The sequence below is a fragment of the Panthera onca genome, chromosome A3 (assembly GCF_046562875.1).
Source record: "Panthera onca isolate mPanOnc1 chromosome A3, mPanOnc1 haplotype 2, whole genome shotgun sequence".
In the NCBI taxonomy this organism is placed as follows: Eukaryota; Metazoa; Chordata; class Mammalia; order Carnivora; family Felidae; genus Panthera; species Panthera onca.
The window spans coordinates 121,259,919-121,282,254 of record NC_138341.1 but is presented as its reverse complement, the minus strand read 5'-3'; the positions used below and the strand labels follow the sequence as shown (position 1 = coordinate 121,282,254).

The 22,336-nt window shown below is 49.0% G+C and overlaps 1 protein-coding gene across 8 annotated transcripts in view; it reads left to right on the top strand.

Annotated features, from left to right (window-relative positions):
* The window catches only part of ZHX3 (zinc fingers and homeoboxes 3), a 127,054-nt gene extending 112,074 nt beyond the window's left edge, over window positions 1-14,980 (top strand). For all 8 annotated transcript variants that reach the window (XM_060617749.3, XM_060617750.3, XM_060617786.3 and 5 more), the window contains 2 exons: window positions 10,413-13,447; window positions 14,842-14,980. In XM_060617749.3, coding sequence (XP_060473732.1) covers window positions 10,588-13,447; window positions 14,842-14,852 — 2,871 coding nt within the window. In that variant the 5' untranslated portion in view covers window positions 10,413-10,587 and the 3' untranslated portion in view covers window positions 14,853-14,980. The remainder of the gene's footprint in view (window positions 1-10,412; window positions 13,448-14,841) is intronic.
* The last annotated feature ends 7,356 nt before the right edge of the window (window positions 14,981-22,336 follow it).

Sequence of the window (22,336 nt, the reverse complement as noted above, 5' to 3'; positions counted from 1 at the left end):
TTCTAACTAGTAAGGAGACTTGAATCAGTAATCAAAAAGCTCTCCACAAAGAAAAGCCCAGGACCAGACAGCTTCACTGGAGATTTCTACCAAGCATTTAAAAAAATGACACCAAACCTTCTCAAACTCTTCCAAAAATTGAAAAGAAGGGAACACTTCCAAACTCATTTTATGAGGTAAGCATTACCCTGATACTGAAACAAAGATATAACAAAAAAGCTACTGACCATATTTCTGATTACTGTTGATACAAAAGTGCTTAACAAAATACTAGTAAATCAAATTCAATAGCGCATTAAAAGGATTATATACCATAACCAAGTGGGCTTATTCCTGGAACCCAAGGAATGTACTACATATGAAAATTAATGTAATATACCACATTAACAGACTGAGGGACCAAAACCATAGGATTATCTCAATTGATGCAGAAAGAGCACTTGATAAGATTAGACATCTTTCATGATAACACTCCAAAAACTAGGAATGGAAGGTAATTACCTTGACATAATAAAGGCCATATATGAAAAGTCCACAGCTAACATTATGCTTAATGGTAAAAAACTGAAAGCTTTTCCTTTAAGATCAGGAGCAAGTCAGGGATGCCCACTCACACCACTTCTATTTCAACATACTACCGGAAATCTTAGCAGAGCAATTAGTCAAGAAAAATAAAGGCATCCAACTTGGAAAGGAAGAAGTCAAATTATCTCTCTTCACAGATGATATGATCATATATGTAGAAAATCCTTAAGCTTCCACAAAAATAACTGTCATAACAAAAGAATTCAGCAAAGTTGCAGGACACAAAATCAACACACAAAAATCGGTTGTGTTTCTATATTCTAGAAGTGAAAAATCTAAATAGGAAAACAGACTCATTTACAGTCGCCTCAAAAGAACAAAATAACTAGAGAGCCCAAAGACTCATACACCAAACACTACAAAACAGTATCAAAAGAGACTAAAGAAGACCCAAGTAAAAAGAAGGACATCTTATGTTCATGGATTAAAAGACTTAATGTTGCTAAAATGTCCTTACTACTCAAACCAATCTACAGATTCAATGCAATTTTTATTAAAATCCTAATGGCATTTTTTTTTTGCAGAAATGGGAAAAATCCTGAAATTCATATGGAATTTCAAAGGACCCTGAATAGCCAAAACAGTCTTGAGAAAAGAAAGCAAAGCTGGAGGCCTAACAAATCCTAATTTCAAAATATATTACAAAGCTACAGTAAGAAAAATGGTATGGTACTGGCATAAAGATGGACATAGACCAATGGAACAGAATAATAGCCCAGAAATAAACTCTTGCATATGTAGTTAAATGATTTCCAACAGGTGTGCCAAGGCTACTGCACAATGGAGAAAGGATAGTCCCTTCAACAAATGGTACAGGAAAAACTGGATCTCCACGTGCAAAAGAATGAAGTTGGACCGTTACCTCACACCATATACAAAAATTAACTCAAAATAGATGAAAGATCTAAACATAAAAGCCGAAACTATAAAACTTCAAGAAGAAAATATAGGGGTGAGGGCTTCATGACATTGGTTTGATAATGATTTCTTGGATATGACATGGAAAGCACAAGAATAAAAGCGAAAATAGACAATGACTATAGACAAATAGACAAATTTGACTATCAGATTTGACTATATCAAACTTAAAAATTTCTGCACCTCAAAGGAAACAATCTAATAGACTGAAAAGGTGACCTATGGAATAGGAGGAAATACTTGCAAACTGTGTTTATCTGATAAGGATTAGTGTCTAGAATATATAAAGAAATCCTATAACACTACAAATAACCTGATTGAAAAATGAACCAAGCACTTGAATAGACTTTTCTCCAAAGAAACTGTACAAATGACCAACAAGTATATGCAAAGATGTTCAGCATCACTAATCATTAGGGAAATTCAAATCAAACCAAATGAGGTATTACCTCATACACGTTAGGGTGGTCACCATTAAAACAAACAAACAAAGAAACAAACAGAAAATAACAAGTGTTGGTGAGGATGTGGAGAAATTCATTGTTGGTGGGAATGTAAAATGGTGTAGCTGCTATGGAAAATATTATGAAGCTTCTTAGAAAATCAGAAATAGAATTACCATATGTCCAGCAAGCCTACTTCGGGGTATATATCCAAAAGTATCAAAAGCCGGGGTTCAGAGAGATATTTGTACACCCTTGTTCACAACAGCATTATTCACAATAGGCCAAACATGGAAGCATCCTAAATATTCTTCAAAAGATGAATGGATAAAATGTGGCATATATGTACAATGGAATGCTATTCATCCTTAAAAAGGAAGGAAATCCTGTCACATGGTATAACACGAATTAACTTTGAGGACATTATCCCAAGTGAAAGAAGCCAGTCACACAAAGACAAATACTGCATGCTTCTACTTTTATGAGGTATCTAAATTTGCTGGACTCACAGAAGCAGAAAGTAGAATGATGGTTTCCAGGGGTTAGGGAGGGGGGAAAAGGGATCCATTGTTGTTCAGTGGGTATACAGTTTCAGTTTTGCAAGATGAAGAGAGTTCTGGAGATAGGATACACGAGAATGTGCATATAGTTTACTGTGCTGGACACTTCAAAGTAGTTGAGATGGTAAATTTTATAGTGTGTGGTTTTTACCACAATAAAAAATTGAGAGAGCCTGGGTGGCTCAGTCAGTTGAGCGTCTGACTCTTGATTTTGGCTCAGGTCAGGATCCCAGGGTTGTGGGATTGAACCCATATCGGGCTCCGTGCTGAGTGTGGAGCCTGCTTAGGATTCATTCATTTATTCATTCATTCTCTCTCTCTCAAAAAAAAATTGAGAGTATAATCTTATTAAATGCTGTTTTGGTTCTTCTCCTTTAATTAATTAATGAAATTAATTTTTTGAAGAAATTTTCTAATATTTAAGACACTTTGAAATCTTGGCATAAACCACAGCTTCATTTATGACAGATTATGAGCCAATTTCCTATTAATATATGGAGGACTCTCTATAATGCTAAGCAAAATAAGTCTGTCTGAGAAAGACAAATATCCTGTGATTTCACTCATATGTGGAATTTAAGAAATGGAAAAAAAAAAATAACAGACAAACCAAAAAATGGACTCTTCCCTAGAGAGAACAAACTGATGGTTACCAGAGGGCAGGTGGATGGCGGGATGGGGGAAACTATTGAAGGGGATTAAGAGTACACTTGTCGGTCATGATGAGCACTGAGTACTATATGGGATTGTTGAATCACTATGTTGTACCCCTGAAACTAATACAGCACACTATATGTTAACTATCCTGGAATAAAAAAATATATATGGAGGACTCTCAAAATCCCCTAGAACAATGGACAAAAAGAATTTGTTACAAAATGTCAATGATATGTGAGAAGGTTTTCAGCCATGCCTGTAAAGAAATGCAAGTTAAAACAATCGTGACCAGTTTTTTGTGTGTCAAATTAGCAAAGACTAGAAATAGTAACTATATGCAGTGATAGTGAGGGCACTCTAGTTCTCTGGTGGCGAGAGTGAAAATCATATCTATTTGGAGGACAACTTTGTATTTTACTAACAATATTTTACTAGTAAGAAATTCTTATAAGAAAGTCAGAATTTTAGAAATTCTCAAAAGCACAAAAATACATGCAGGGACAGTTTTTGAGCCATTGCCTCTAATAGCTTAAAAACTAGAGAAATGTGCAGATGTCTGCTAACAGCTGGATTGGTTAAGTAAATTATGATGCACCCATAATTAGAACATCATTTCAAAGAGCGAGCTGAGGGGTGCGTGGGTGGCTCAGTTAAGCATCTGACTCTTGGTTTTGGCTCGGGTCATGATCTCACTGTTTGTGGGTTCGAGCCCCACGTCGGGCTCTGTGCTGACAGTGCGGCGCCTGCTTGGGATTCTGTCTCTCTCCCTCTCTGTCTCTCTGCCCTTCCCCCACTCTTGCTGTCTCGGTCCCTCTCAAAATAAATACACGTAAAAAAAATAAAAGCATGATATAAACTGTGGACTCTGCCACTCTTCCCATTGTCACGGAAGACACCGAGGAGCAGAATGGGGTGTAAAATACAACTCCATATTTTGTTGTTTAAAAAGTGGTTATAATAATCTATGCCTAGAAAACATATTTGAAAAATGGACACCAGGTTGTTAACACCAGCTGTCTTTGGGGTGAATAGGGACGAATTTTACTTCAGTTCATTGTTTCTGAGAGAGAGAAGTTTCTACATAAAGAGCATAATTTGAAAGAGGAAGTAAAAAGGGTAAATCTCAATGTAAATCTCTATTGCTAACAATTTTTTTAAAAAAAGAGAAGGCTACCTGCAAGTTTTTGTCTTGGATAAAGTTGAGATGTACACAACGTCTGTTATACCACAGGACCGCCTTTGCAGTCTGTTCCATGGCGGTTTTTAAGAGAATGCGAAGTTGGAAGAGTGGGTATCACTGTTACAGTCGTAGGAGGCAGCCCAGTCCTTGGTGTGTCAGATGACCTCCGGGGCCCATGCACCGAGGACCCCAACGTCTACACAGTTTCCCGACAGACACCCAAAAAAGGGGAGGGGCTTGGGGAGCCCTGCCCCGTCAGGCAGTCTCAATAAAGCATACTGTGCCCCCCGAAATAGGAAGATGATCACTGTAAAATATTCGACTATACCCATATCTGTCGAACCAGCCTCATTATAGAAGTCCGGTTCTTCCCCTGTGTGGTCCTCTGTTTGATCTTTCAAAACCACGAGCAGTATGCCACGATCTCTCCGTGAAGTTCTGTTTCTGTAACTCTGCCAGCTGCTCCCATGGTTCCCGTTCTTACTGATAAGTCGTGGGCTGTGTGTTTAGGAGGGCAGCCAGACTTGGAAGGAGTCTGCTGAGAGTCGCCTTTCGAAACGTTGAGTCCTCCTGTTGAGCTCATTGTGCTTCTAGTTCCTTCCTCAGAATTAAAACAACAAAAAAAGTTCTTATCTATAATGTAAAGTTAAACACTTTAAGAATTTGATCTATAAACATTTTTTTCAAGCCCCACATGGATATTTTGTAGTATTGAAATGTAGCGATTAATAGCTGCAACTTTGCTAATTTAGTGAATTGAGCGGCTCTGAATTCCCAAAGACAGACTTTTCAAAAAGTTATATGCTAGGGGTGCCTGGGTGGCTCAGTGGGTTAAGCATCCGACTCTCGATTTCAGTTCGGGTCATGATCTCACAGTACGTGAGTTCAAGCCCTGCATCGGGCTACATGCTGACAGCACAGAGCCTGCTTGGGATCCTCTCTTTCCCTCTCTCTCTGCCCCTCCTCCGCTCATGTTTCCTCCTCACCCGTCTCTCTACCTCTTCCTCTCCCTGCCCCTCCCCTGCTCACTTGTTCTTCTCTCTCTCTCTCTCTCTCTCTCTCTCTCTCAAAATAAATAAACATTAAACAAATTTTTTTTTAAGTTAGATGCTTTTCTTATTAAAAAAAAATTACAAGATGAATTTTCAAGACAGAGTATAGAAAAGATTCTACAAAGAATGATGAGCATGCAGTTGTCACCTGGACCTTGTCTGTGGCTCTTTGGCAGCTTAAAACCTTGCATTTATATCCACCAGTGTCACTCAGGGCTTGAGTTAGGAGTTCCACGTGGTAATTAGAGCCTCGTTTGTCAGAGCTGGTCCATGAAAGTCTTGTGGATGAATGTTTTTTTAGATAATTGGGGCTTTACCCTTTAAGTACCTCTTTTATTGGATGCCCTGTTAAAAATGCATGACAAGTAAGCAAACTCAACTTACCTAAAAGGTAAGGTAATGTTGCTAAAAACAGCCCCACGGTAAGCATCCACTTGGTGAGCATATGGGTGTTCACTGTAAAATTCCTTCAGCTTGGTTGCATGTTTAAAATTTTTCCTAATAAATATCGAGGGGGAAACAGCATTTTTGAAAGTCCTGCGCACCCCTTATTCCAACAATGTTGTGGTTACTCAATGTGTGTGTGTGGAATGGTTAAGGCTGCCGGCTCTGGAGCCAGACTGCCAGGTTCCTGGGCCGTCTCTGCTGCTTCCCAGCTGTGTGCCCTTCAGGCGGTTACTGTCTTCTCTGAGCCTTGCCTTTCTTGTCTGTAAAATGGGAATGATAGTAGTTCCTGCTCCAGGGTTTGTTGTGGGAATGGACTGAGAAGATGTGTATATACATGCCTCCCGCAGTACCGAACACTCTACACTTTGGCAAGTATGGCCACTCTACCCCCACTACCGTTACGTTGCAGGTACCTTCAGCGTTGACCCCTGGCCCACTCAGAATCGTTACTGCTCTCCTTGGTCATTGACTTGAATGACAATTTGGGGCTACTTTGAGACTTAATTTTCAATGCCATGGGTATTTGTCCCCCAGTCAAATCCATCTTTATGTTGGCCACCTCCCAGCCTAAATTGCCAGGAACGTAATTTAACTCTTCCTCAGTGAAGCCCAGCCCCATCCCAAACCTCAGTGATGGCAGTGTCTCGGGTGCCTGCGCCCTGTAGACAGAGCTGTGTGCTTTCCTGCCCCTGAATTCTGCTGGCTGCCACCTTCAGGTGAGCACATGGTCTCTTCGTTTGCCCCCGGGGCTGCTGTTCGCTGGTGGCTGTGCATTCTCTTCCTTCTCTCCCTCCTCTCCAGCCTTAGGTTCACGACCTCTGCTGTTCATCTTTACCCAGGACAGAAAAGAGGACCAAGGTAAATCAGGAAGTGTCACAGATAAATGATGTCACCTGTATAGGGACCTCATAAGTGGGAATGATGCCCTTCTTCTACAGAACTGAGTGCTAGAGCTTTCTATCCTCCACCTCTCTTGGGTTTGATGTCCTTCTCGTGGTTTTCAGCATATTCACGTTTTTTTGCAATCATCACAACTATCTCAGAACGTTTCATGTTCTTAGAACATTTCATCACCCCAAAAGAAACCTCGTACGCGTTAGCAGTCACTCCTCGTTCTCCCCTCAGCCCTTGGCAACCACCACTCTACATTCTGTCACTTTGGATTTACCTCTTCAGGGCACTTCCTACAAATGCGGTCATATAATGTGGCATTTTGGAGCTGCCTACTTGCAGTTACCATGTTTCTGTCTGTGTTGGGGCATTTTAACAGTGCTTCGTTCCTTTTTACAGCATAATAATAAGCCAGTTACATAGACGTACCAAATGTTGTTTATTCATCCATCTGTTGGTGCACATTGAGATTGTTTCCACCTTTTGGCTATTGCGATGGTGATGCCATGAGTGTTTGTGTGCGAGTGTTTGTGTGAACATATTCTTACTTCTGTGTATATACCTAGCACTGGAATTACTGGGTTTTCTGGTAACTCGGTATTTAACGTGAAGTCGAAGAACTGCCAACTAATCTACAAAGTGGCTGTGGCGTCTTATGTCCTGCCAGCAATGTACGAAGGCTCTGACTTCCCCCCCATCTCCACCTGTACGTGTTATTTGTCACTGTGATTGTAGCTATCCCAGTGGGGATGTGGTATCTCCTTGTGGTTTTGGTTTTTCACTTCCCTGAAGACTAATGATGTTGAGCACTTTTTAATGCTTATTGGCCATTTGTAGATCTTCTTTGGAGGAAGGTCTGTTCAAATCCTTTGCCAATTTTTAGTTGGGTTGTCTTTTTATTGTTGAGTTGTAAGAGTTCTTCGTATATGCTGGATACAAGCCCCTTATCAGATGGAGGACTTGCAAATAAATTCTCCCCTTCTGTGAGTTGTCTTTGTCACTATCTTGCTGGCAGCCTTTGAAGCACAACCGGTTTGAGTTTTGACGGAGTCCAGTTCACCTGGTTTTTCTTATGTAACTTGCACTTTCAGATATTCTATTTGATGTCCCCAGTGACTTCTCTGGAAATCTGATTTGCTCACTGTGTACAGAATTGCATTATGCTTAGTTTTCCTGATTTGGAATTGTAAAGCACTTGCTTTAAAATGTTTGCCAGTAATAGAGGATGTTAGAAATGTTGATACTTGTGGAGGTGATAAACCCATTTCTGTGCCTTTAGCCTCAGGATGATAGAAAAAATACATCCTATCTATGCCCAGAGGTCATTTCACTGTCAGTGACAGTGGGACACTGGAAGCCAGTTCAGTAGCAGGGAGGGTGATTAAGTTCATAGTGGGACCTTATTAGGCAACTATTGAATAATATCATTAGGAAGCTTAATGAAAATGTTTATGATGAAATCTTCAATTTAAAAAAAATGAAACACAGGGCACCTGGGTGGCTTAGTCAGTTGAGCGTCTGACTCTTGATTTTGGCTCAGGTCATGGTCTTGTGGTTTGTGGGTTTGACCCCTGCGTCGGGCTCTGTGCTGACAGCGTGGAGCCTGCTTGGGATTCTCTCTCACCATCTCTCTCTTCCCTTCCCCCACTGGTACTGTCTCTGTCTCTCAAAATAAATAAGTAAACTTAAAAAAAACAAAAACGAAACACAAGTATGTGCCTTGTATGACTAAAATATGTGTTAAGACATTTGGACTAGGTTGAAGGGTATACAAAATTACAGGTAGTTTTAGTTTCATCTATTTTATTTAATACTGATATTTTATCTTAAATATCAATTTTAAGGTATTTTACCTAACAATTAAAAATTCAGTTTAAAAAAAGTGTGCATGATATTTCAAATCAGTGGGAGAAATGGCGACAAGTAGTCAGGTCTGGTGTGCTTATTCTTATCCCACCCAACTTTTTTTTTAACAGGAATTATTTTTTATCGTCATGATCATCAGGGTTAGACTTACAGAAAAATAGTTTGCTGTGAGTATTTAAGAACTTGAGTAGAGATATTTTGTCTCTTTACATTTTCATATTAAATCCAAATACTGATGATAAGGTGATTTTGGAATTAGAATTACTATTTATTTTAGTCATTACCAGTATTGCAGTTTGCTATGTTAATAATAGGGGTCCCAGAAACACTTTTCTCATGGCATCTCATGAAAGAATTATAATGATTTTATATGTAAATAAACCAATCACTCCAACATTTGAAACAAATTTCATTGAAAAAAAATTCTTTTTATTCGGATTTTGTGTCTCCCTCTCTCTGCCCCTTCCCTGCTCATGTTCTGTTTCTCAAAAGTGAATAAATGTAAAAAAAAAAAAATTTAAAAAAAGAATTTTGGGGCACCTGGGTGGCTCAGTCGGTTGAGCGTCCGACTTCTGCTCAGGACGTGATCTCATAGTCTGTGAGTTTGAGCCCCACGTCAGGCTCTGTGCTGACAGCTCAGAGCCTGGAGCCTGCTTCTGATTCTGTGTCTCCCTCTCTCTCTGCCCCTCCCCGGCTTATGCTCTGTCTCTCTGTCTCTCTCTCTCTCTCTCTCTCTGTCAAAAATAAAAATAAACATTAAAAAAAAATAAAAAAAATAAGTTTATTTAGGGAGAGAGAGAGAGAGAGCGCGCGCGCAGGGGAGGGGCAGGGAGGGGGGGGAGAGAATCCCAAGCAGGCTCTGCACTGTCAGCCTGAAGCTCGATGTGGGGCTTAAACTCACGAACCGAGCCGCGAGATCATGACCTGAGCCGAAACCAAGAGTCGGACGCTTAACCGACTGAGCCACTCAGGCGCCCTTGAAACAAATTTCAAATGATCAAAGATGTTAAAGTGTTTTGTTTGTTTCTTTTAAGGAACAATAAAGGCACCAAAGGAAATATAAAGGGAAGTAAGCACGATGCTAGGTCACGTGTATTATGCACACCCAAGGTGATGCCACAGTCTGAACTCCTGCACCGCAAAGTGGGTCTGTGGCTCCCCTGGCCCTCCGAGCTTCGGCTTCGGTCTGGGGTACAGCCAGTAACTAGGAGGTGCTCCCCCTTCCGTGGCCTGGACCGGGTGTGATAGGGCAGCCGACAGGGAAAGGCCGCAAAGGGAGGCCCGGCTCCTGTGGCAGCCAGCAGCCCCGCACCCACTTCGCACACTGAGGCTGACTTGGCCTCTGGGCCCGGCTTGGGGGAGGCAGAGGCGGTGTCTTGTTGTCATATGTGGGAAGGCTATGAAAAGAAAAACCCTTGTTGGCCCAAACATTTAAACAAGAATTACACTAGGATGTTTTGTTCTCACTCTGACATGGTCAGAATTAATTTGGGCGTCCAAAACAGGATTATTTTGTTGTTGTTGTTTGGCTTTTGAATCTGAGTAACTTAATACAAGAACACAGAGGGAAATACAAAACAAAATGCGTGGCTTAAGTCTGTCAGGGCATGGAACATCCCCTGGAACACCCCCAGGGCACTCTTTGGGGCACGATTTTGTTAGTGTTTGGGGGCTTCACATTCAAGCTGCTGGTGACCTTCTTTGGGAAAAGGCCCCAGTGATCGGAGGCAAGCAGTTGAGTGTGTGTGGGCATCTGAGAAGTGCGTGGCCAGAGCCCGAGAGGTCGTAATCACCGTTTTCTCTTCCTCCTTAGGTTTAATAGGAAAAACTTGCCTTCTGCAAACAACTGAAAAAACTGCCCTCAGAAACCGTTTCTTTGGCCCTCATGGAGCAGCCGGAACTTCCACAGTGAGGCCCTGGACAGGACAAGCTCTCTCTCCTGCCACCCGCCCCCCCCCCGACCCCGATCAGCCAGAGCGGTGGTCGCCATGGCCAGCAAGAGGAAATCCACCACTCCGTGTATGATCCCGGTGAAGGCGGTGGTGCTGCAGGAGACCGGTGTGGAGGCCCAGCCGGCTGAGGCCTTGCCTGAGGGGCCCCAGCAAGAGCCGCCCCCTGAAGTGCCCGCCGGGGGCAGTGGGGAGGTGACCCAGACCCCCAGCAGTACCGATGGCACCACACTGGCCAATGGGCACCGGAGCACTTTAGACGGCTATTCCTATTCCTGCAGATACTGTGACTTCAGATCCCAGGACATAACCCAATTTGTGGGGCACATGAACTCAGAGCACACAGACTTTAACAAGGACCCAACTTTTGTATGCACTGAATGCAGTTTTCTGGCAAAAACTCCCGAGGGGCTTTCTCTGCACAACGCCAAGTGTCACTCGGGGGAAGCCAGCTTTGTGTGGAATGTGGCCAAGCCAGACAATCATGTAGTTGTGGAGCAGAGTGTCCCCGAGAGCACCTGCACTCCCGACGTCTCGAGTGAGCCCAACACCGAAGGGACCGACGGACAGGCCGAAATCATTATTACCAAAACCCCAATCATGAAGATAATGAAAGGCAAAGCTGAAGCCAAAAAAATTCATACGCTCAAGGAGAACATCCCCAGTCAGCCTGTCGGTGACGCGGCCTTACCAAACCCGTCGGCAGGGGAGACCGAGGCGAAGGAGGGGGACCACTCCTTTGTCGACGGGGCGGTCCCGGTCGGTCAGCCAGCCGCCGGCTCGGCGAAAGCGCCACACGTGGCCAACGGGCCCCCGATGGGAGCGGTGCCAGTCCTGCCGGCCGGCCTCGCCCAGTTCCTCCCCCTGCAGCAGCCACCCCCCGGGCGCGCCCAGCACCACCACCAGCCGCCGCCCACATCCAAGTCCCTCCCCAAGGTGATGATCCCCCTGAGCAGCATCCCCACCTACAACGCGGCCATGGACTCCAACAGCTTTCTGAAGAACTCGTTCCACAAGTTCCCCTACCCGACCAAAGCTGAGCTCTGCTATCTGACTGTGGTCACCAAGTATCCGGAGGAACAGCTCAAGATCTGGTTCACGGCCCAAAGGCTGAAGCAGGGCATCAGCTGGTCCCCTGAGGAGATCGAGGACGCCCGGAAGAAGATGTTCAATACGGTCATTCAGTCTGTGCCCCAGCCCACGATCACCGTCCTCAACACGCCCCTGGTCGCCAATGCCGGCGGCGTCCAACACCTCATCCAGGCCGCCCTCCCAGGCCACGTGGTGGGGCAGCCAGAGGGCACGGCAGGTGGCCTGCTGGTCACTCAGCCGCTGATGGCCAACGGGCTGCAGGCGCCTGGCTCGTCCCTGCCGCCGGCAGTCACGTCCGTCCCCAAGCCGCCCGCCGTGGCGCCCATCAACACGGTGTGCTCCAACACGACGTCAGCTGTGAAGGTGGTGAACGCGGCTCAGTCGCTGCTCACGGCGTGCCCCAGCATCACCTCCCAGGCCTTCCTCGACGCCAGCATCTACAAAAACAAGAAGTCTCATGAGCAGCTGTCGGCTCTGAAAGGAAGCTTCTGTCGGAACCAGTTCCCGGGCCAGAGCGAGGTGGAGCATCTGACCAAAGTGACGGGCCTCAGCACCAGAGAGGTGCGCAAGTGGTTCAGCGACCGCAGGTACCACTGCCGGAACCTGAAGGGCTCCAGGCCCGTGCTGCCCGGCGACCATGGCCCCGTCATCCTCGAGCCCGGGCCAGACACGCCCTTCGCCCCAGCGGCCAAGGCCCCGGAGGGGCCCTGCGTCCCACCGGCGGCCACCCTGGCCGCCCCTCCTTCAGCCAGACGGCAGGCCTGGCACCAGACCCCCGACTTCACGCCGACCAGGTACAAGGAGCGAGCCCCCGAGCAGCTCCGAGCCCTGGAGAGCAGTTTTGCACAAAACCCCCTTCCTCCCGATGAGGAGCTGGACCGCCTGCGGACTGAAACCAAGATGACTCGGAGGGAGATCGACAGCTGGTTCTCGGAGAGACGCAAGAAAGTGAGCGCCGAGGACACCAAGAGGGCCGATGAGGGCGCCGCTCCGGAGGAGGCGGCGGCGGCTGCGGAGGACGAGGTGGGAGAAGAGGAGCTGGCTGGCGACCTGAGGGTCCCTGGCGGAGACGGCTCCCCAGAAGGAGCCGGTGGCCACACGCTGGCCGAGCGCAAGGTCAGCCCCATCAAGATCAACCTCAAGAACCTGCGAGTCACCGAAGCCAACGGCAAGGGCGAGCTCCCGGGGCTGGGCGCCTGCGAGCCCGGGGACGGCGGGCCCGGCGAGCCGGCCGAGCAGCCCCCGGGCAAGGCGAGCTGCAAGAAGACGGCCCAGCAGCGGCACCTGCTGCGGCAGCTCTTCGTGCAGACGCGGTGGCCCAGCAACCAGGACTACGACTCCATCATGGCACAGACCGGCCTGCCGCGGCCCGAGGTGGTGCGCTGGTTCGGGGACAGCAGGTACGCCCTGAAGAACGGCCAGCTCAAGTGGTACGAGGACTACAAGCGGGGCAACTTCCCCCCGGGGCTGCTGGCGGTTGCCCCTGGCAGCCGGGAGCTGCTGCAGGACTACTACCTGAGGCACCAGACACTGTTCGAGCGGGACCTGCAGAGCCTGTGCGACAAGACCCAGATGAGCTCCCAGCAGGTCAAGCAGTGGTTCGCTGAGAAGATGGGCGAGGAGACCCGGGCCGTGGCGGACACGGGCGGTGAGGACCAGGGCGCCGGTGAGCCCGCGGCGGCTCACAGAGGGACTGGTGACGGGTACTCGGAGGTGTCGGAGAACAGTGAGTCGTGGGAGCCCGGAGCCCCCGAGGCCAGCTCGGAGCCCTCTGACGCGCCGAGTCCCCAGGCTGCACTGGAGCTGGGTAAGGAGGCCCCTGGGAGTGCGGGGCCGTCCTCCGTGGGGAGGGTAGGAGGTCCCCGATGGCCCGGGGGTGCCTGCCATCTCTGAGGCTGCCCCACAGCAGGAGCGATCGGCACAGGATGTGACTCTGACACAGGGTGGAGAGTTGTGTTTTTATTTTGTTTCGCGTTTCTCCAAACCTGTGCAGGGGGCAGGAACACAGTGAACCTACGAGGGTGCCAGCTTTTCTAGCCATTTCTTAGCAATCGGAGAACAGGTCAAAGCGCCATCTGAGTCCGGCAGACCCACCACCCCTGCGTAGGAGAGAGCAGTGGGGCTGTTGAGGAAATTCAACTCATCTTGGCAAGCAGAAGGAAAGAGGGGCTTTAATTGTCCTCAGATACGTGAAGCGCTTTTTTTTAAATGATGAAAGTCCTATAAATTTGTATTTCTTTCTGATTTGTTGTTCTTTCTGATTTGAAGTAATAGAAAGTCATCTTCCTTCTTGTGGAATCAAAAGCCTGCATTTTGTTCCTCCGCTTCTCTGGATCATATTTCTGGGATTATTAGAACTTGAAAGAAAACTTGAGATGATTTTATTGAAGGTAGTTTTGTAGCCACAGATAAGTCACATTGTCAGTATTGGATCCTGACCCGAGTTCCCAGCCCGTCCTTTCCCTCCCCACCTTTGAGTATGTGTCTCCGTAGAGGCCTCCCTCATCACAGGATGGCCAGGAGCGATGAAACTTAGCTCTTCACAGGAGGCTGTGGAAACTGAGGAAGTATCTGGATTCTCAGATTCTCCGATCTGGGGACATTTAGAAGTTGGTTCCAGGACCTGATATTTCCAGACTTGACCTTGTTTTCTTCTGGGCCCCCATGAGTCACTGAGATCCTCGTAGGGAGTGATGGGCCCCAGGGAACAGGAGTGGCTTCACAGGGCTGGTTGCCTCAGGCACCTTCTCCAGCCCTGGGCCTGCCCCTCGGGAATGCCCACCCTCGCTTGCTGGCAACTAGAATAAACTAATTTCATTTTTTGTTTTAAATTAAAATTTCCCTTAAGCGTATTCTTGGTTAGCTGGAAATAGGGTGGTGGTTACACAGCCCTGTGAATATATTTAAAGCTATTTAATTGTACGTTCAAAAATAGTTAAAATGGTAAGTTTTATGTTATGTATATTTTATCACAACTAAAAAAAAAAAAAAAAGGCCAGCCTGGAGTTGGGATGAATGGGTTTGAGTCACGGTCCCTTGGGCTGGAGAATGGAGGAGTGGCTGGCAGGAAGGCATTGCTCGTGGCATTAAGAGGTCCGTGGAGCCAGCGGTAGCACCCTGGCACGGTGAGGATCAGGCTGCTTTGGGGGCTATACGAGCAGCAGCTAATGGGGAGGTGACAGGCATGTGTTCTTTCCTCAGAAACGGACTGAATTTGAACTGATTACACTGAAGGACTGGCCAGTCTGGGATGCCGCCTGCCACGTGAAGGGGCTCCACCCGACTCTCCGCTGCCACATGCTGTTCCCACGCCCACCGCTGGGCACACACGAGAGCTTCTGGAGGCGTCGCTGCCAGCCCGGAGCCCACTGCCACCTTGGGCCCGCCACCACCAAGAGAGCCAGCCAGCGGGGATCGCAGAGTCCTCGTCAGTTCTTCCTCCCACAATGTAGGACCTTTCCTTTGCCTTCCAGTGGATAAAATAGTTCAGATTTCATATTCATAGACACAAATCAAGTTTTTAACATATATATCTGCCTATACACATTTAATAAAACGTCAGATTGTAAACACTTTCATTACATAGAAACTTTGGTTAGCAAGCAGTACATTGCCGTCTACGTCATCTCTGAACATGCCCCGTGTCTCTTCTCTAGAGATCCCTGGGGCCACGCGTCCCCTCGGCAGCGGGCCAGGGGCACCGCACACTCAGAGGCGTACCTGTGCGCTCCTCCACGAAGGCAGGGCTTTTGAAGAGGTCTCTGCTGTCACGCCGGGCTCGCGTCGCCCTGCGGGATGATAATCTGTGCAGAAGCGCCGGTCCCTGCGGTTTGTACGTGATGGCGCGTGCTCGTCCCGCCCGAAAGTCCTTACAGCCCTTCTCCTTTTTCATGGGCGTCGGAAGCATGGACCAGAACTTTTCAGTTCTCAAATCACCTTAGAGAAACGTTTGTTGTCAAGCCTGATGTACTGACCTATGTGCCCACATTTTTGTTTTTGTTTTTGTTTTTAATCTAGATGTGTTGAGAGTGAGAGGGAAATTGAGAAAAAGGGGGCTTAAAGTGGAAGCGCGCAGCCCCGGCAGGTGGCTTTGGCCGCTGTGGTTTTCAGAGCCCTTGACCCACACTCGCTTCAAGGCTGCCTTTGGGTGGGAAGGAAGACCTGCACTCAGCCAGTAGTCCGAGTGAGAGCTGACAGGATCTGGGACTCCGGAGTTCTCAGAGCTGGGGTGGGCTTGCACGCGGGGGTTCCTGGCGGGACGCCCAGAGTACTCGCGGCCCTCAAGCCAAGGGCCTGGCTGGGTGCTGGACATCACCGGACGGGTGCTTGTGAGGATTTTTCAAGTTCTGCATTTTTGTCCCCAAAACTTGGAAACAAAATCTTGGTCTACTTTAGCCTAATCCTCCCATCCGTTTTTTTTGTTTTGAGAAAATCACAGGAAAAGGTGCTTTTGCGACACTGGGGAACTTGCTTACAGAGCTGTACTACATGGTAAATCCTTCTTTCCCCAAGACGGGCTGCTCTGAGAGCAGCGGATGGAGGGTGGGGCAGGCGGAAGGCCCCTCATGTGTACTTCTCACCTTCTGGGGACCACCCGCTTCCCAAAGCACCGCGACCTCATGAGCACGCTCCTCCCGGGCCCAGGCTGGGTGAGTGGCAGGGCCTTTGGGCAAGAAACCCTGGTGGTGGGCTAGGCGTCGTCCTTCTCCCCAACCCCACGCGGGAACTGAACTGCGTGGGGCACTGTGCTGGCTTGGCTCCAAGGACTGAAGGTGGTGGTGGCGCCTTCTGCCTTCCAGGAGAGGAGCTGTCTTTGCCAACCCCAAGCCCTTGAGCCCCTGTTCTTCTAAAGTGTCTTCTCTTCTCCCGGGCCCTGTAGGGACCACCTCTTAGTTGTTAACAAGTGAGTACTTGGCAAGTTTTGCACCCCATGTTTGTGTCCTTTCCATCTGAGTGTGAAGCTCTTTAGCCCCAAAGGCCTGTTTCCAGAATTGCCAAGAGTGGTGAGTGATTCTTCCTTCAGAGAACAGACACCTGGGATTTTTCCTTTAGTGTTTATGTACATGCAGATTAATTTATATATACACACAGATACAGGACAGATACTCACTTTGATACTTTACTCAGAAGATGTACATCTGAGGTGTGCACCTGAGGAATCTAGTGGCGTGTGGGTGCCGGGGACAGTAGCCTGTGTTGAAGGCAGTGCTGGGATCCCAGGTGCGGCTGGGGTGGCCCAGCCGGAAACCATCAGTGTCTGAGACACCACCCTGCGGGCCTCGCTCCAAGTCCTGCACATACTGGCCAGAGGGTTGTGTCTTTAGAGAGGGTTTTCTTGGTTATTTAATTTGTGTTCGTATTTCATTTACAACCCAAACAGCAAAACAAAAAACGAATTACGTGGTAGACAAGTTGGTGCAGGACATAGGGACCCCGCCTCGGCACCAGCCTGTCTTTGAAAGGTGGGAAAGCTCCATCCGGTGCTGCCGCCTGGGCGTGTTTTCCTCACAGATGTTCGCTCTCCCGGCGCCCAGGGCCACCCCGCACATGGCAGGACCGCCCAGGTAAGGAGCCACGCAGACTGGATGGTTCCTCCCCCCACTGTGCTCTTGGACTGGATTGGGTAGTGGGGTTGGAGCCTCAGACAATGAAAGGTGAAGGCAAGAGAGACAGGTCAGCGAGCAGGTGGCCCAGGAGATGTTGCAGCAGGTGCACAGGGCTTTGGGCGCTTGAGGAATACAGCTGCCCCGGCACGCGGAAGCACGCTGGCCCAGAACCGGAACTGCACCCCGTGCGTTGGGCCCCTGTCCTGTTGTGAGACAGATCACTGCGGTTTTGCACACTGCCAGAGGGTGTCTGTGACGTCGCCTCCATTAAGAAGGCAGTCTGTGGGCTGTAGAGCTGAGAGAGGTGGGACGGGGTTTCCTAAAGTGACTGGTCGTTCCCCTCTTCTCCCGACGCACTTGGACTTGTCACGGTAGTAAAATCTTTGGTGTTTCTTGTTGCCTGTCTTGCACGTTTGGCTTATTAATATTTTTACACGGAGTTGTAGATCCAGTTTTAATAGGTGAAACTAGATCATCATTCTGATCAGAGAAATCTGAATTTATGATACATACACTTTGCATATTTAAAAAAAATTTTTTCATGTGTTTTTTTTTTTTTTTTGAGAGAGAGAAACAGAGCGCAAATTGGGACAGAGGCAGAGAGAGAGACAGACACAGAATCCGAAGCAGGCTCCAGGCTCTCAGCTGTCAGCACAGAGCCCGACACAGGGCTCAAACCCACGAACTGCCAGATCATGACCTGAGCCGAAGTTGGATGCTTAACCAACTGAGCCACCCAGGCGCCCCTACTTTCATATTTTGATTACTTATTTTAATTCTTGACTATTAAAGAGCTTTTTGATTTGAGAGGAGCGTTCCCATTTTCGGGAGTCGAGGGTTCCAGAGTGTTGGATGGCCTGTTGGGTGTTTGGGGTTTGGTAGCATCATGTGACTTAGAGCTCCTGGCTTGGCCAAGCTGTGTGGGTGACCAAAGCATCAGGACCTGAAGGCCTGCCTTCCGGAAGGACAGGTGCAGGAGCTGGGCAGGGTGCTGTATTGACGGTGCCGTCCGAGCTGGCCGTGGGAGGCTGACCCACTGGGAAGTTTCTGCAGGTTTTCCAGGCTGAGTTGTGGCTCTTATCCTGCACAGGTCCTGTGTCACCTCCCTCTCCCCTCTGGCTCTGGGACATCTGTGCCGGGCCGCCTTCCATGGAGGGTGGGCGTTAGCCTTTCTGGCTGGGTGCTCGCCTTGTCCGCACACCCTCCTCGGCAGCCTGCCTGTGCTGCCCGCTCTCGGCCCTGTTGCCTTGTGTCTGCCTGTTCTCTTCTTGTACCGAGATCCTTGGGTTGGAGCAGCTTTGTCAGTTTAAATGCCACAGCCCACGTGGATAAAGGCACTTTGTAGAAGAGAACCAGCCAAACCAAACCTGAAATTTGGGTTTTTTCTAATTTTCCCCCCTTTTCCTTGCTCAGAGTTTACTCAGGGCAGGTTATTGATTTGACCCACCTTTTGTATTAAGTTTACATTTTCCTTTATCTTATCAATGTGGAAGGCTCAGTTGTAAGCCGGAGAAGAAAAATCCTGTAGATGTGCTAGGGTCCACACAGCTACTTCCAGGCCAGAGCCAGCAGCTTCCTGGGGCAGGAGGCAAACAGGGCTGGGCTCTCGTCACTACTGCCTGGGGCCCAGTCTCCAGGTCTCCTGACTCCACTGCTTTGCTGAGGAGCACAGGCTCGCCCAGCCTTCTTCCTGCCCAGACCTTGGGGCGCATCTCCGCATGGCTTGGGGACCGTCTGGCACCTGAGAAAGCAGGGAGTGGGGAGCCGAGCTTTCTTTTGAATGGACCCCTCCCCAAGCCCGGCTTCGATCTGAGGTAACCATCGTGCTGTTTCTCTGGCCACTTAGAACAGCCAGGCTGTGCGACACCAGGACTGAGAAAACTAGGCAACGTCTCAGCAAAGTGATGGGTTTTGATTTGGGCCAAGTGCCTGGGTAGAGGTGACGATCACGAGTGCCACCCAGGCAAGCTCTAAGTCCCACACGGAATGGCGAGGCCTGTGTTGTGTACCTTGGCACCGGTCGTCCCAGGAAGGCAGTTCACTGAGCCACCCAGCATCTGTATGTGGGGGGTGTAAAGGAAAGGGCTCAGGGCATTTGGCCCGGGGGGTGATCCAGGGTCTGCTTTTCTGTTCTTCAGTCCTGAGCGCACTTGTGAAGACTGGCCACTAACCTGGCCTGTCCTTTGAATAGGGTCCTAGTCCTTCACCAGACTGGAGATCGGACAGCCCGGATCCAGCAGGAAGCAACCATTCTACCTGCCAAAGTCCGGAGCAGGGGCAGAAACCTGATGCCCGGCACGGCCTAGGCAGGCGCTGGTCACCCCATGGACAAGGGTGGGAGCAAGCACCTGCTGCCTTGACTTTTAAAAACGCTCTCCTTGGTTTGCAGGACCGCCAGGATCCGCAAAGAGCATATGGCTACTGCTCTGCTGTCACCAGCCCCAAGGCTTTAGCAGCCCTCAGCGCCTGGCCCTTGTGGCTGCTCAGGCTGGAGCCAGAAGGAGGGGTCTGCACAGCGAGCAGGGCGCTTCTGGCGGGGGCAGGGGTGGCTGCCTTCTCTTCTGCTGTCCGCTGGAGGCAGGTGGCAAGCCAGGGTACCGGAGAGGGGTCTGAGCGTCCACCTGCCGTTAGTGCCTCTTCTTCTGGAGCCTGGCCCTCCTCTGTGTGCACGTGCGTATCCCTGAGCACTTGAATGTTGATGAATAGCTTTTCCTGGCTAATGCTTTTATAACTGTTGTTCCTTTCCACTATAAGTGGGTGACTTAGGAGTATTTGGAAGAAACATTCGGCTGGAGCCGAAGGTAAATTGTCCAGGGTAAAGACTGTTTGGAGTCCCTGAATATAGAAAGCTACAAGTGCGTGGTCTTTCCCAGGAGTCAAACCCCAGAGTAGATACACTGGTGGAGGGTAACAATCTACTCACGTGGTAGCTGTTCTGTCATTTGTGTTTTAAGAGAGAGATTGTCACTCATCCTTGGTTCCTGCCCCCACACAGTGACCTCATTCTTGCAGTTTGCTTGAAATGCTGGTGGGGCAGGAGTCCCAGGCTGAGTGGAGCTGGCTGGAGGGGGAGCCGGGCCGCCCTCAGTACGGACCCAGCGTGGTCCTCGGGCCAGGGGAGAAGGGGTGGCCCGTGCAGAGGCGTTCCCGCGCTGCCGCGCCATTTAGCCATGTCGGGAAAACCCGATTGTGCCATAATCGTTATTACGAAGCAAACGCCAGCCAACCTTCCCCTCTCCCCTGCCGGCCATTGTCCATTGAAAGTTAACTGAGCACAGTCTTTGTGGAAGTCAGGGAGGTTGCCAGAGCTGCGGGGTCCTGCCTGAGAGTGCTGACTCCTGGTTTTCTACCATCCATTTATTTACCTTCTGGTCTTCGGAGTGACCGGAGGCCCTGGGAATGGCTGGGGTGCAGTCAGCTTTAGTGCGCCTCCCAGAGAGATGGCTGAAAGACGTGGTCACCTTGGTGCTAAGAGACAACTGCCCTGTTTGCCCAGAGGCAATCTGCAACTTCACCAAACTATACAAGAGGGTCCCCTGGCTGCGGTGGCCAGGAATGAGACCAAACCAAGGGGGCACACTCTTGTCGGTCAGGCCAGGGTGGAATGGGAGTTCTTTATCCAGAGTACGTGTTCTTAACAGAAAGCCGTAACTCGCCTTCGGACAGTGGCTATGCTGAGGTGGGGGTGGGCTGTCCTCTCTGGGCTGCCTCCAGGCCTCACGAGGTCCCCTGTGGGGATGCTGCTATTTCTAAGATGCAAATTGCACATTTCCTAGATTTTGTATCTGTGGATTTGGAGAAGGGAGGGAGCAGGGACAAACTGCGTATACAATTTGATATGGGCCGAAATGGTACTTCAGATCTTTTGATTGTTCCTAAATAAAAACGTAAATATGTTTCACATCTGCTGACTTTATTTTGTGGGGGAGCCAGAAAAACTAGAAACGTTTCACATCTGATTTATTCAGTGGGCAAGCCAGATCTTAAGCTTGGATGGATGAGCAAGGCCGTTCCCCTCAGCCCGCTTCAGGAAAGTTCCTCTCTCCGTCTCCCACGCTGCTGTGTCCACAGGCCTGGCTTCTGTGTGACAGAACTGTGAGGTTTCTAGAATTACGCTAAACAGACAAAAGGCAGGAAGGAGTCAGACTCACAGTCATCGGGTGTCTTGTGAGAAGGTGCTGGGAAGTCCTTTTCTTGTCCCTTCCCCCATCCCCTCCCACCCAGTGAGGAGAATGTGCTCAGAAGCAGAGCACTTTCCTCTTTGCTAAGGGGGTGCCGGTGAATCGGTTAAGGATGCGGAGGCCTTAAAAGAATAGGATTTAAAAAGCTTAATTTCTGGGGCGCCTGGCTGGCTAGGTTGGTGGAGCATGCGACTCTTAATCTCAGGGTTTTGAGGTCAAGACCCACGTTGGGTGGTAAAATCTTTTCTAAAAGCCCAGTTTCTAAGATTCAGAGCAAGTGAATCTTGTTGGGGTGACCCCGAGGGCCTGTGACAGGAAAAAGGGAGCCCAGACAGAAAATCACCTGGGGCAGACACACACCAAGGCCGGCCAGTGATTCTGGTCCCAGGTGGACACCAGGGCCTGTTCCCGACTTGGTCCTTCTGGAGGCCAGCTGAAGTCTTGGGAAAACAGCTTTGTGTTGAGTAAAGCAAGAGCAGCCCGGCGTGACAGCCTGAATGCCACGCAGCTGAAGCCCGGGGTGAGTGCAGACTCGGGCAGGGGCTTTCTGGGACACAACTGCGGGCAGAGTGGGCAGTGGCAGCCCGCTGTGGGTGGCTTAGCTTCCCGGGGGCACTTGCAGTGGCCTCCGGGCAGGAAACAGAACCCCTGCCTGACTCCTGGGCAGGAGTCCCCTGGGGATCATCAGAGGAAGACCCAATGAGGAGTCTCCAGCGGAGACAGGGCTTGATCTCTTTGAGATGTGAGGAGGCAGGAACTTACTCTGTTCTGTGAGCTACTTTGGTGGGATAACCAGAGAGTGCTTATGATGGTTTTTCCCTTCTAAAGAACAGAAATGGTGAGAGAGGACAGGCTCAAACTTAAAGACAAGTGAGTTTTTAAGGAGCCCCAGCCTCCAGATGATGTTCA